The sequence below is a fragment of the Cydia pomonella genome, chromosome 3 (assembly GCF_033807575.1).
Source record: "Cydia pomonella isolate Wapato2018A chromosome 3, ilCydPomo1, whole genome shotgun sequence".
Taxonomy (NCBI): Eukaryota; Metazoa; Arthropoda; class Insecta; order Lepidoptera; family Tortricidae; genus Cydia; species Cydia pomonella.
Window position 1 is genome coordinate 22885171 of NC_084705.1, and position 13882 is coordinate 22899052.

Sequence of the window (13882 nt, forward strand, 5' to 3'; positions counted from 1 at the left end):
TCTCATAAATAGGCTGAAATTAGTACCTTTTCGTTGTTCAGCTCCATGGTGTAAGTTTAAAATATCCCAATTTCCTCTATACCGTTCGGATCTATCACAAAAATACACAAATAGAAAAACTGTTTTTTGCGCAATTTAAACGAAAATTGTTTGTGTGTTCTTTGATCATCAATAGGAAATTTTAGCTTATTTTGCTAGAAATTTTTGATAGGTGTCCGATGATTTTTTCAACGGTACATTATTTTGACATTCAATTACGATTATTCTGTTCCGCTCACCTGGCAACACTAATCCCGATAACGATTTAGACGATAGCGATAGCGGTATTGATGAGTGTTTCCAGTGTTTGTCTATCTCAAATTAATTTGTTGAAATGTAATGAAAATACGCAACAGCTAATTTATTTAAATTTGATAATTTTACATTTTTCCGTGAATGATATAATAACTTTTGGCCCATCATGAAACTGGTGCTTACAAAATCATTGCAGTGTTTTATACTGCTACTCTTGCTGAGTCTTGTTTTATGTGAAAACAAGTACTCAAAAAATGCTAATGAAAAGCAAAAGAACAAAAAGGTAGATTTCAGGACTTTAGAGAAACCGTTCAGAATGAACAAGCTTAATATTTTGTGGACAAAAGCCAAGCAGGTAAATAAAGAGTTTTGTTTACGACATCCAGCGAAACGAACAACCAAAGTTTTCAATAGTGTTCCTTTCATTACAGCGTTTAAGCGAGCCGAAACTGCAATCACTATATAGTGATTTGATGATACACGACAAAGAAGAAGTGACTTATAAACGCGTGAAAAGCGAAGGGGGTGACAAAGAGGGGCTGAAGGAGGCGGAGCTGCGGCGGAAGCTCACCAACATCATGACCGTTTATGGGCTTCGGGAACACTTTGACGACCACTCAAGAGGCAAGATCAAGGACCACCCAGTAAGAATCAAAAATATAATCAGCATCAATTATGATATTTTTTTTGTTGACACCCCTCAACGTCACTGACATCACACGATGGTTTAAAATAACGCTGAGGGGCGTCACTCACTGTGAATGAATAAACTGACCAAATTTCTTATCATATACATATATATGAAATGAGTATAATTTTTATCCTCATTTGGGAATTCTCAATGGGAATTTTTTCCCAGTAGTTACCACTGGTAACAACTCAGTGGTAACTAGTGGGAATAACCCATTTTTTCTTTAGTATTGTAGGTCTAGGCTCTAGTTATAAGTTCTTTCTCTTAGTCACAACTGTTGTCTATTAAAGTATCCTGGAGCTTATTTTAATATGTTATTATCAGTGATCAGAATTGGTAGTGCCATTTCTCGGGACTTCGGTACGTAAGCTTAGTATGGATATAGTTTTTAACCCCAGGATTTGATATGAACATTTTAAAGTTTGCATTTAGTAAAAAATGTTTTAAAGATCTGTGGACCTATAGTATACCTGGACAAATTTTTATCATGCCAGAATATCTGCTATACACAATGAAGTAGCAAATAAAAAAATGTAAAGTGCTAGCAGTAGTGAATGGGGAGATGGGAAACTATTGCTAAGTTTGTTACAGACTGCTTAGAAAATATGAGGGGTGAACCTTATGAAAATCAACTCAATAATGTGCTTCTATTATGTACTGATAGTGTTGCGTAAATGTTGAAGCGGGGCAAATTTAAAAAAGTTATTTACCAAAAATGAAACTTATTACATGCTTAGCTCATGCTCTGCATTGGGTGGTAGAGCAAATAAGATGTCAATATCCGGATGTAGACACCCTGATTGCTAACTTGAAAAAAATATTTTTAAAGTCTCCTAGTAGAGTGCAACTATTAAAGGAAATTTATCCAAATTTGCCTTTACCTCCTAAGCCAGTAATTACTAGGTGGGGGACCTGGCTGCTGCAGTGTCTTACTATGTAAAGTACTTTAATGAAATAAATACGGTCTTGTCATGACCAAAAACTTCAGATGCAGTGCTTAAAAAACCCAACATTAAAAGAGATTTATTTTTTAATCATGAAAATTTTAATATAATCGAGGTGGTTTTAACTCGTAATATGTCAATGCCTTAATAGATTTTGATCAAGTTAGGATGGTCATAAATTGGTCTACTAGTTTTCCCTTAAAAATCAAACTTGGAGGGGTCATGTCTCAAAATCAGGATTTAGATACTATAAGAGAATTGGCAGAAATTATTTCAAAAGAAATTTGATGATGACATTTTGTTTCATAAATTTGCGCCGCTGACATCAGTAAAGGTTGAAAGGTCATTTTATAAATGGATATTAGACGCCAAAAGAAAAAGATTGACAGTAGAAAATATTGAAAAAACTATGGTTTGTTACTATAATTTCAAAGAAAGTAAGGAATAAAAGATGTTAAATAAATAACTAATAATTTAATAATGTTCATTTAATATAGTGATGATGATGATTCGTGTTTTATTTTATGATTGTATTATTGTTAATTGTAACTGTTAAACGAAAGTAATTTTAAATTAATGATACTTTTTTATAATGTCAATTTTTTAGTTTTAGTCCGATAATCTCAAGTCTTATCCCTATTCCGATCACTGGTTCTTATAAATAAATAAATATTATGGGACAACCTTATACAATTCTACCTAGTCCCACAGTAAGCTCAATAAGGCTCGTGTTGTGTGTTATTCTTATTTTCAAAGACAATTATAACTTGAAAGTAATTTGCAGGCTCACAATTCTGCATTGGATGACCATATCAACAGGAGCATTTTCAAAGACAAGAAGTTGAACATGCTCTGGTCAAAGGCAGAGGCGTCAGGCTTCACCAGTGAAGAGCTTGCTGCTCTGAAAGAGGAGTTCAGCCATCACCAGGAGAAAATAGACCAATATTATGAGCTGCTCAATAATGTTGATAATATTAAGAGTGATGGTTTTAAAAGTAAGTCTTCACTTCGCACAATAATGATTTGTCTTATCTTTAGGTTGACCTGAGAACATTAATGTACATTGACTTATATTCATACATACTTTTGTAATTTTCCTTAGATTATTTGCAATTTGTCAAGCCACCTCTTCTAAACATTCATTAGTTGGATTTAAACAATAATGCATACATATCAATATTTATAATATTTAAGATTCTGCTAATATTTTAGATGCAGTAAATGAGGAAGAATTGGACAGATTCAATGAAATTAATTACCAGACAAAAACCAATGAAATTGGCCAGAAGGATTATCTTGATGCAGCTAATTTAGTAAGAGATAAACACAGAGGTTTGAGGGACGGATATGACAGACTTCAGAGGATGACAGCCAGAGGTAATGGCCCTTGGTAGCTATGTAGATGTTCTACTAAAAATATGGTAGTGAAGTACCTCCACCTTACAGAAAACCGCAGCCAAATAACACTAGACCCTACTCATAGTGTTGTGTTCCTGCCGATGAGTAAGGTTGCCAGAGCTCAACAAGGGTGCGAAGTGTTAGGGTTGCCTAGTTTGCGACAGTATAAGAAAATACAAATGAATGACATATCTTGTTGATCACTGCCAGGTGGCATAAATCAGGGTTTCCCAGCCTTTCTTGTGTCAAGGTCTCAGAAACTGTAAAATAGACAAAAGCAGTAGTAGACAGAAGCATAGAGGAGACTCCATGTCTGTGAAAGGTGGTGTCCCTCAAGGCTATTCGAAATTGAGACTTCCCTAAAATAAGTCTCAGAATGGGGTTGACTACAAAGACACAGCTTTGCACGTTTACCGCAAAAAAGCTTGCGTTTGTCGTGTGACCTCGTTTTAAGAGCAGTCCCTTATAACTGCCAAGGCACAGCAGCAGCACAGCTGTGGGTAGGGGCACCTCAGTACCAGCTTCCCCCTCTAGCCCGCATCTAACGGGTAGCTATTCGAAGTGTCGGTTACCAGCGTATTTCTCATCGGCTTGACTCCTTGGTGTTGCGTAGAAATGTAGCCTCGCTCTGCAATTTTTATCGCATCTATAACCGGGAGGGCTCCGAGGAATTGTTCGGATTAATTCCTGCCATGCCACTACAAACAGGTATATGTGTATCTACACAAACGCGCGTTAGCATCGCATCTGTAGCACTACAAACGCGAGTCTGCATGGATGTAGGTGTGCAAAGGTCTACAAGATGCGTCCGACTTGCGTAAAAGTCGCGGTGTGTAAAATCTCTAAGATGGTTGGGTAGTCTTTAACTGTGCGTTTCACCAGATACTTTCTGCCTCGCACAGCTATAAATATATTCTGGAATGAACTGTCACCTGCGATAATTTCGGACCGACACAGAAAATTGTGTACACCCATCTTAATAGGCGGCAACGCACTTACAACCCCTCTGGTAGGTATCCATGGGCGGCAGTAATCGCTTACTATCTACCATTCGTCTACTCGTCGTCGTTTGTCTCCTATATCATACAAAAAAATTGATCGTATGTTTTGTTTTTTAGGTCCTAATAACAAAGAATTCATCGAGCCTAAAGTACAAGGACTATGGAAAATAGCTACAGCCGCCAATTTCACTGTAGATGAACTTGAATCTTTGAAGGTAATTAATCACATGTTTACTGACGCAATTAAAATGGCATTAATCCTTAACCACGCTGAGGGATATTTCTCCCACATAGTATTTCGTTTACCATAGTCAGGTTTTAACTCCAAATCTGCTACAAAACATTATATCAATCCCTGAAAATATGATTATATAATCTTCATTCACAACACGCATCTAAATCCAATAATGTGTCTTTGGTAGCCATTTAAATTGACTTAACCAGTAATTTCAGAGGTTTGTGACGAAATCTGAACTTCAACAAATTAAAAGCAGATAAGTCGGAGCAATTTGATATTTTGTAAATGTCGAGTGTTTTAAGTGTTTATGCAATCTTATACTTTACTAAACAATTATATTTTTTTGTAATATGACCAGAATTAGGATGTGGGATGATACTATCCCATTACCTTATTAGAGTTTGACTATCATAGCCTGGTCAATTGACTTGTCGTATCAACCGTAGCCCGGTCACAGAATAAATAATAGTACTATGTTATAACCTTATACAGGGATTATAATATCATGCGTTCGCGATGTAAGCTTAAGGGTGAAATATTGTCTTTCATAGCGGTAGTGTAATCAATGCATTTATTTCCAGTGCTATAATCAATTGCTTTTACAAACTTTTATTGCACGGTCTCTATTCTACATATAGTTATGAATTTTATACAGGGGGTTCCACACCGCGCTAGCAAAATCTAATCGACTACGGACATAACTATTAAATAATATCTTATACGTCGAAGGTCTCCTAAAATCATTACCTACGCGCAAAATGGATCCCAACTGCTTAAAAGATTTACTTAAGATATTGTCAATGTGGGGCACAAAGGTAAGCTTTGAGCCCATGATTACGCCGAGGTCACGGATCTGGTTCACACGGAATAACTCCTTGTTGCAAAGTTCATACTTCATACCTGTTAATTTTGTCTCTTTCTACCAGAAATGAAAAACGACGGATTGAAATCGTCGATAATCGTCATCAACGGTTTGTTAGATTTGACAAACGATGATGAAATAACGCCGCTAGAGTTTAGTGTTTACTGATGTGGCCTTGCAGGTCGAGCTGCAGCACTACGAGTCCAGGCTGCTGAAACTGCGCCATATCCAAGCAGATCACGTAAGCAACTTCGATAAGCATCACAGCAAGGTTATTTTCTTTTTTTTTTGCTTACTTAACAAATAAGCGAAGTTCTGTTGTTCGTAGTTTTACTTACTTTCATAATGTTCTTTTTTTTTAATTTCGCTGGTTATTCAAGTTTGTTTTCAATGTACAAAATGACATTTAATAACGCGGGTAACTTTGATACACTGAAACATTGAATGCGCCTAGAAATTAATATTTCAATTTTTTTCTGCACTACATTTAATAATATTCTCGAGATCATATTTAATCTCCTGTCTGCCAAATGCATCATCATTTAATGCTACTACATCAGTTACCGGCACTTTATGTAAGTTCTTGCAACAGTTTTCTTACAAATCCTGCATAAGATGATGTTTGTACAGATAGCGGCAGCTGGGGATAAACTGGATCACTTCGACGAGCAGCAGCAGATGATCAAGAAGCACTCTCGTAAGGTGGAGAAACTACATCAAGACCTCGAGAGCAGGATCCTCGCGAGGCACTCAGAGTTATAAGTTATCAACTATCATGTCTAATACATAAGTATAGTCTGTTGTTTCTACTCGGGGGTATATGTCTCAATCATCCGCATTACGAGTCTAACGGCCATTGGATTCGTCAAAATTTCACTGATACTGACTCTTAAGGGCGCGGGCACACTGGCGATTTGCGAGCGAGGCGAGCGCGCAGCGAGTTCGCCGCGATCACGTTGCGCGCCCCCTACGCTCTCGGCTCGCTTTCAACTCTCTCGCAAATCGCCAGTATGCCCGCGCCCTAATTGCCTGCATTTTTACTTGCTCCAGTTACACCGATCGCACGGGTTGCTCTCGCTGGAACATGTTTCTTTCTTCTTCTATGCAGAAAAAGTATCCCAATATGCGCCGTATGCAGGAGTAATGTCCCATCCCAGTATGTCATGTCAGTACGCAGCGAACTCGCTGCGCGCTCGCCTCGTTTTCAACTCGCTCGCAAATCGCTATTATGATAGCGCCCCGCACTATTCAGTGTATAGTAATAAAATCTAAAGCCTGACCAGTAATATATGATCACGCGCCATATTGCGGAATTTCATTGGAACTACATTTTTCATACTAAACTGAAATGTCACCCTATACATGAAAATAACAGCGCCCTCTTGCCAATGATCATGATCATTTCTGGTCGGGCTTTATATCCTTGTCAAGTAAATACAGGATGTAACAAAAATTGTGGGGATCCGTTTAACCTTTTCAACGCCAAAAACCACTAAAACGGTCGGTTGGTGCCCGCGACGCCAAAGACCATTAAAAAGGTTATGGCGGACGTTGTCAAAGCGACTTTCCTACTGTCAGTTAAGCTTCATATTCGCTCTTCACCAGTTAACTTTTTGGCGTCCATGGCATTTCTTGACACGTGTGGAAAAGCGTTGAAAAGGTTAAGGGCATATTCGGTATAAAAAGTAGAAGTTTCTTTTTTGACAAAAATAATTTGGACGACCCAACCCATAGAAAAAAAAACCTATTTTTTTACCTTTTCCTAATACCGAATATGCCCTTAAATGGATCTCCACAATTTTTGTTACACTTTGTATAGATGTTGGTATTACATTGTATTTACATATTGATTATAATATTAATACTATGTTGGACATCAGTGTCACGGTTATGGTTATATAAAAAAATACTAGTTACTGACACAATTTTACAGGCCGAAAATTGTTAATTCCCAAAACGATTAAGATTCGGTCTGAAGCTGAACAAAAACATATATTAATTATTTTGATGTATGGTAGCATAGTCATTTGTTACAAGTGCAAGGCAGCTTTTGCTAAATGTTAACTAACAGATGTACGTAATAAGTAATAAGAATCTCTTCATAGAAATTATGTAATAAATCTGTATATTTCATAGATCGATCTTTATTGTAACCTATTACTCTTTGGCGCAGTCGAGTCGGGGCAGCGCGGGCAAGAACACACGCATTCAATTTGACAACGGTTTATTTGCCTAGAACTTACCGCAGACCCTGCGTCATTATTCGAGACAAGTCTTCAGTTCAGTAATAATTTACTTACAAGTATAAATACATATTATTAGTATTGATTGATTGATAAATACATGTTACCCAAATGAAGCTATAAAAAAGAATTATCTGAAAACAGGTCGTATTATTAAAAACACCAGTAGATACAGTGCATCAATATATGATATTTAATCTTCATGTACAAGCAAATTTATTAATACACGTTTATAATCCGCCTCGGGTTGCGAGCGCATTCAATCAAATTAATATCGTATTATGCCATAATATAGTGTAAAATATGTAAATAGTCGGCGGCGGACGCCGCGTAAGGCAACGCAAAACACGGCGCGTACGGAATCACATTCCAAGCTACCACTAGCGCAGGGCGCGCACTAGAACAACTATAATTCGTCTAACAACGGCCGGCCGGCAGCGAGCGGCAGTAACAAATAAAACTACAACCGACCCCTCACGTGTTTCATTATAATGAATCGTTTAATGCTCACTTCAGTCGATCGTACAGTATAAGTATTTCTCTTCTCGATAGGACATTTTCTCTATTATGTATATAGATAATCTGTATAATATAATTCTTTCTCACTAATATCTACACCGTTTCCAAGGGTTACAATTATATATAATCCTCGCGGGACAGTCTCGTGGCGCGGTCGCGCCGGCGAGGGCTTCTCTAGTGGGTCCACTTGCTCCATGTCTGTCAACAATAATAAACCATGTTATATGTTTGCAAGAAGCAAGCTCATGAGGGAGGTGACGTCACAGAAAAAGTAAGTGTTTCATAGAGAATGCTCCACGGTGGTAGATTGTCTGAATCTTAGAATTAGAATCCCAGTTCGATTAGCAACGCTATGGCGGGAAGTTCAAAATGCTGATGTATTAGCTCATGTTCAAAATAAATAAATAATCTTTTGCCAGGCTTCGGCGTAACCATGGTAACATTACGCTGAAGTATTTTCAACTGACTGGTCCAACGAACTAGAATAACTATAGAAGTTTGACTAGAGCTCAAAGATGACCCCACGGGTTTTGCACCGCGAGCTGTACAGATATAGTAGTAGACTTTCCATCGTATTTTCATGGAAACTTACGTACGTGTCTTGATATTTCAGTCAGTTTCGGTACAAAAAGTACTGACATTGAACTAGCATGACAAACACGAACGTTTCCGAGAAAATACGATGGAAAATAATTATTCACTATAGATTGTGCCATTTACGAAGACGCGTGCCTTAACTCGTATTGTCACGTTATTAAAGGTTAGATTTGACAAATTTGCGTGTCATCGTGGATGACGCGAACTATATCATTGAGGTATAGTACTAGAGTCGGAATCACTTCATTGCATTTAGTACGTCTCCGACTACTGGCGAGATCCACGCATTTAACGAACATTATAAAAATAATAAAAATTTAAAATGCCTTTATGTGTTATGAAAATGTATTCTAATAATATCTAGAAACATAATAAAAGCAATATAATAACAATCTACTGCGAAAAAGATTTTGATTTAAGCTTATTTAGATTATTTTGAAACGTCACTTTAAACACTCGCGGTGGTACGCCGTTTTGTTTGGCGCATAGATTACATTTACCTTATTGTTTGTAGAATATATACACAAAAATTATATATTAATCTCGTAATTTTTTGAAGTGTTTTTATTATATTTAAAGAATATATTATGTTATAAGCGTGATTTGATCAAAATTGCTACGAGTACGAGAGTCAAACACAAAAGGTTTTAAGACTATTGAGAATGTCAATGTCGCGCATAAGATTTGCATTTAGAATTTTTTTACACCCGTACTTTTATTTGTCAAATAAAGTGTCGTGCACACATCTTTAAAACCCTACCTTATAGTTGTCAAGACAAGTCTTTAGTCTATTCCCCAAAAACGCATTTGTGCATAAAGACAAAACTATAGTTGCGCATGTGTGGTCTGATGCTGGGGAAATAGTTGCACGTAATTAATTAAAATAATTAACTATTACGAATCGAATGAGGACTCGCAGGGTGTTTTGGAACGATGCGGTCTGACTTATTTCGGGGGTTTATTATACCGTTGAATGACGTATGCACTTTTTTATCTCATTCTTTTTGCTAATGACGTGAAAGGAACAAAGACAATAGAATCCAAATATATCGAACTTGTATTAAGCCTCATACGTTAAAATGACACTCAAACATAAAGGTCACTTGAATGTTATTTTGTCTTATGTATTCAGTGCTCAAAATGTGATTTTGCTTACTGTTTTTAAGCAGCAAATTATCTTCGTTCGAGCTGCTGACGTGAAAATATCTATTTAAAGGCGGGAAATTGTGTACTGGGTAAATCAAAGCTGCGGGCGGGTTGATATTTAGATGGCAGGTGGGTTAACAGAGCACTGGTGGTCTAGCGGTAAGAGCGTGCGACTTGCAATTCAGAGGTCGCGGGTTCAAACTCAGCTTGTACCAATGAGTTTTTCGGAACTTATGTACGAAATATTTTGATATTAACCAGTCGCTTTTCGGTGAAGGACAATATCGTGAGGAAACCGGACTAATCCCCACAAGGCCTAGTTTAACCCTCTGGCTAGGAAGGTCAGATGGCAGTCGCTTTCGTAAAAACTAGTGCCGACGCCAAATCTAGGATTAGTTGTCAAGCGGACCCCAGGCTCCCATGAGCCGTGGCAATATGCCGGCACAACGCGAACTTTCAGTGACAAGTGTCAGTCACATTTTCTAAGTCAAAGATAACAATCAATCAATCGGAGTTTCGTCTATATATATTTCCTGGCAGGAGTAAAGAACCTTCACATATGTACATCACTCATTCAAGGAGAAGCTTAAAAAATTGTGGCTTTCCGATACTTTGGTTACGACTTCCTAGTTCCATTGAGTACTTCTACTTTTTTAATTTCCTTTACTTTTCTGGTTCGAATTCATATCTATTTATATTATATATTGAATATTTATTTATTTTTATTTATATATATTATATATGTATGCATTATTTTTTATGGTTATTTTTCTATCTATGTATATTTGTATCAATGTGTATTCAAAACGTGCATTTCATTAATTTCAGTGATTGTATACTTTTGTTTGTGTTTGTCATTCATTCACCGTTACTATTTCCTCAAAGGTTAACTGGAAGAGATCCCATACAGGGATAAGTTCGCCTTTGTTGTATTTAATTTACTCTGTAACTGTGTTTTTCGTGTTTTTATTTCTATGTACAATAAAGTATATACCTGTGGCCCTAGTGAAAAAGGGTACAAGTCTCTGGCAGCGCAGGTGTAAAGGGGTGTAAGTTCCACGTAACACTTATGCCCTTATATACCTAAACTGCCAGAGACTTGTACCCTTTTTCACTAGGGCCACACATACATACATCGCTGAGTATGGAGACATGTCGTGACGACACAAGGCAAGTAGGTACCTGTTTGTCGGCGTGCGCCTGCGGCTGCGTGGGCGGCGCGTGGTCCCAGGGGCGCGGGTCGGGCGCGGCGGGCAGGTAGTGCAGCGGCAGCGCGTGCATGAGCGACAGCGCCGCCGCCGTGGCGCCCGCGCCCGCGCCCGCCCCCGCGCCCGCGCCGTACTCCAGCCCGTGCGCGCCGCCCATGCCGGCGGCGCCCTGTCAGACCAACCAACACATCTTTACTCCCCGCTCTATACGAAGCGAACACACATTCACAACAAATATGATTCAATCTACTCAACATGCCCTTACGTGAATATGCCTTCGGGCTTATTTACACGTTGATTAGTCTCAAGTGCGAGTTCATAAGTAACAAGTGTATGAACTCCAAATAATCACTAATTAGTTTGAAACAGGCCTCTAGGTCAGCAGTCTAAAAGTACCAAGCTAACTCTGAATGGCATTTACAATGTCAAAGTCTGAATATCATCACAAATGACAAATTTATATTAAAATATGATGTTTATAATGACACCGCCACACTCTATTCTGTCAATATCAATGCAGAGTTAGCTTAGACAGACTCTACTTACAAAGATAAATCAGACCAGCATATTATCGAGCATTAAAATAGGTATATACTAATAGACTCATCTGATATCAATAAAAAATCTGTAAATTGACCTATTGTCAACCGCTTGCCGCTTTGAAAGATAAAACAAAGGCTGTCGGAAATTTAGAGTGAGAATTGACGTTAGTCATCAAAGCCTGTGACGGCGCGCACCTGGTATCGGTCGTGGTCGGGCATGTGGTGCGGGTGGTGCCAGTCGGCGTCGGCGGTGAGCTTCCAGGCGCGCTCGGTGCCGATGGGCCGCGGCTTGCGCTCCTCCTCCTCGCCCCAGCCTGGTGGTCTAACAACAAGTTGGTCATCAAAGCCTGTGACGGCGCGCACCTGGTATCGGTCGTGGTCGGGCATGTGGTGCGGGTGGTGCCAGTCGGCGTCGGCGGTGAGCTTCCAGGCGCGCTCGGTGCCGATGGGCCGCGGCTTGCGCTCCTCCTCCTCGCCCCAGCCTGGTGGTCTAACAACAAGTTGGTCATCAAAGCCTGTGACGGCGCGCACCTGGTATCGGTCGTGGTCGGGCATGTGGTGCGGGTGGTGCCAGTCGGCGTCGGCGGTGAGCTTCCAGGCGCGCTCGGTGCCGATGGGCCGCGGCTTGCGCTCCTCCTCCTCGCCCCAGCCTGGTGGTCTAACAACAAGTTGGTCATCAAAGCCTGTGACGGCGCGCACCTGGTATCGGTCGTGGTCGGGCATGTGGTGCGGGTGGTGCCAGTCGGCGTCGGCGGTGAGCTTCCAGGCGCGCTCGGTGCCGATGGGCCGCGGCTTGCGCTCCTCCTCCTCGCCCCAGCCTGGTGGTCTAACAACAAGTTGGTCATCAAAGCCTGTGACGGCGCGCACCTGGTATCGGTCGTGGTCGGGCATGTGGTGCGGGTGGTGCCAGTCGGCGTCGGCGGTGAGCTTCCAGGCGCGCTCGGTGCCGATGGGCCGCGGCTTGCGCTCCTCCTCCTCGCCCCAGCCTGGTGGTCTAACAACAAGTTGGTCATCAAAGCCTGTGACGGCGCGCACCTGGTATCGGTCGTGGTCGGGCATGTGGTGCGGGTGGTGCCAGTCGGCGTCGGCGGTGAGCTTCCAGGCGCGCTCGGTGCCGATGGGCCGCGGCTTGCGCTCCTCCTCCTCGCCCCAGCCTGGTGGTCTAACAACAAGTTGGTCATCAAAGCCTGTGACGGCGCGCACCTGGTATCGGTCGTGGTCGGGCATGTGGTGCGGGTGGTGCCAGTCGGCGTCGGCGGTGAGCTTCCAGGCGCGCTCGGTGCCGATGGGCCGCGGCTTGCGCTCCTCCTCCTCGCCCCAGCCTGGTGGTCTAACAACAAGTTGGTCATCAAAGCCTGTGACGGCGCGCACCTGGTATCGGTCGTGGTCGGGCATGTGGTGCGGGTGGTGCCAGTCGGCGTCGGCGGTGAGCTTCCAGGCGCGCTCGGTGCCGATGGGCCGCGGCTTGCGCTCCTCCTCCTCGCCCCAGCCTGGTGGTCTAACAACAAGTTGGTCATCAAAGCCTGTGACGGCGCGCACCTGGTATCGGTCGTGGTCGGGCATGTGGTGCGGGTGGTGCCAGTCGGCGTCGGCGGTGAGCTTCCAGGCGCGCTCGGTGCCGATGGGCCGCGGCTTGCGCTCCTCCTCCTCGCCCCAGCCTGGTGGTCTAACAACAAGTTGGTCATCAAAGCCTGTGACGGCGCGCACCTGGTATCGGTCGTGGTCGGGCATGTGGTGCGGGTGGTGCCAGTCGGCGTCGGCGGTGAGCTTCCAGGCGCGCTCGGTGCCGATGGGCCGCGGCTTGCGCTCCTCCTCCTCGCCCCAGCCTGGTGGTCTAACAACAAGTTGGTCATCAAAGCCTGTGACGGCGCGCACCTGGTATCGGTCGTGGTCGGGCATGTGGTGCGGGTGGTGCCAGTCGGCGTCGGCGGTGAGCTTCCAGGCGCGCTCGGTGCCGATGGGCCGCGGCTTGCGCTCCTCCTCCTCGCCCCAGCCTGGTGGTCTAACAACAAGTTGGTCATCAAAGCCTGTGACGGCGCGCACCTGGTATCGGTCGTGGTCGGGCATGTGGTGCGGGTGGTGCCAGTCGGCGTCGGCGGTGAGCTTCCAGGCGCGCTCGGTGCCGATGGGCCGCGGCTTGCGCTCCTCCTCCTCGCCCCAGCCTGTCGCCCCGACTCCCACACCACGCTCCAATAGGGA

General features: G+C 42.3%; 2 protein-coding genes across 14 annotated transcripts in view; one reads left to right on the forward strand and one right to left on the reverse strand.

Moving 5' to 3' along the window:
• Positions 1-296: 296 nt before the first annotated feature.
• LOC133516337 (alpha-2-macroglobulin receptor-associated protein) lies at positions 297-7563 on the forward strand. Of its 2 annotated transcripts, none has more exons than XM_061849237.1 (7): positions 297-649; positions 726-938; positions 2714-2924; positions 3142-3306; positions 4446-4543; positions 5610-5669; positions 6059-7563. In XM_061849237.1, exons 1-7 carry the CDS (start codon positions 461-463, stop codon positions 6188-6190), a joined length of 1068 nt encoding a protein of 355 aa, XP_061705221.1. In that variant the 5' UTR covers positions 297-460; the 3' UTR covers positions 6191-7563. The 2 variants fall into 2 exon arrangements, with proteins under 2 accessions (XP_061705221.1, XP_061705220.1); XM_061849236.1 differs by having other exon boundaries at positions 298-649; positions 5610-5699.
• Positions 7564-7841: 278 nt separating this feature from the next.
• The window catches only part of LOC133516323 (ankyrin repeat domain-containing protein 17-like), a 54850-nt gene continuing 48809 nt past the window's right edge, over positions 7842-13882 (reverse strand). For 11 of the 12 annotated variants that reach the window (XM_061849206.1, XM_061849210.1, XM_061849201.1 and 8 more), the window contains 3 exons: positions 11879-13882; positions 11064-11310; positions 10857-10927 (listed from right to left, as the gene is read on the reverse strand). In XM_061849206.1, coding sequence (XP_061705190.1) covers positions 10872-10927; positions 11064-11310; positions 11879-13882 — 2307 coding nt within the window. In that variant the 3' untranslated portion in view covers positions 10857-10871. Of the gene's footprint in view, positions 8389-10856; positions 10928-11063; positions 11311-11878 lie in introns of those variants that run through there. The other variant, XM_061849208.1, reaches the window with a different exon arrangement.

Coding starts and splice junctions, on each gene's coding strand:
- LOC133516337 (XM_061849236.1), top strand. CDS start 461: ATGAAACTGGTGCTTACAAAATCATTGCAGTGTTTTATACTGCTACTC. Junction 650..725: donor TGTGGACAAAAGCCAAGCAG/GTAAATAAAGAG, acceptor CTTTCATTACAG/CGTTTAAGCGAGCCGAAACT. Junction 3,307..4,445: donor TCAGAGGATGACAGCCAGAG/GTAATGGCCCTT, acceptor TTTGTTTTTTAG/GTCCTAATAACAAAGAATTC.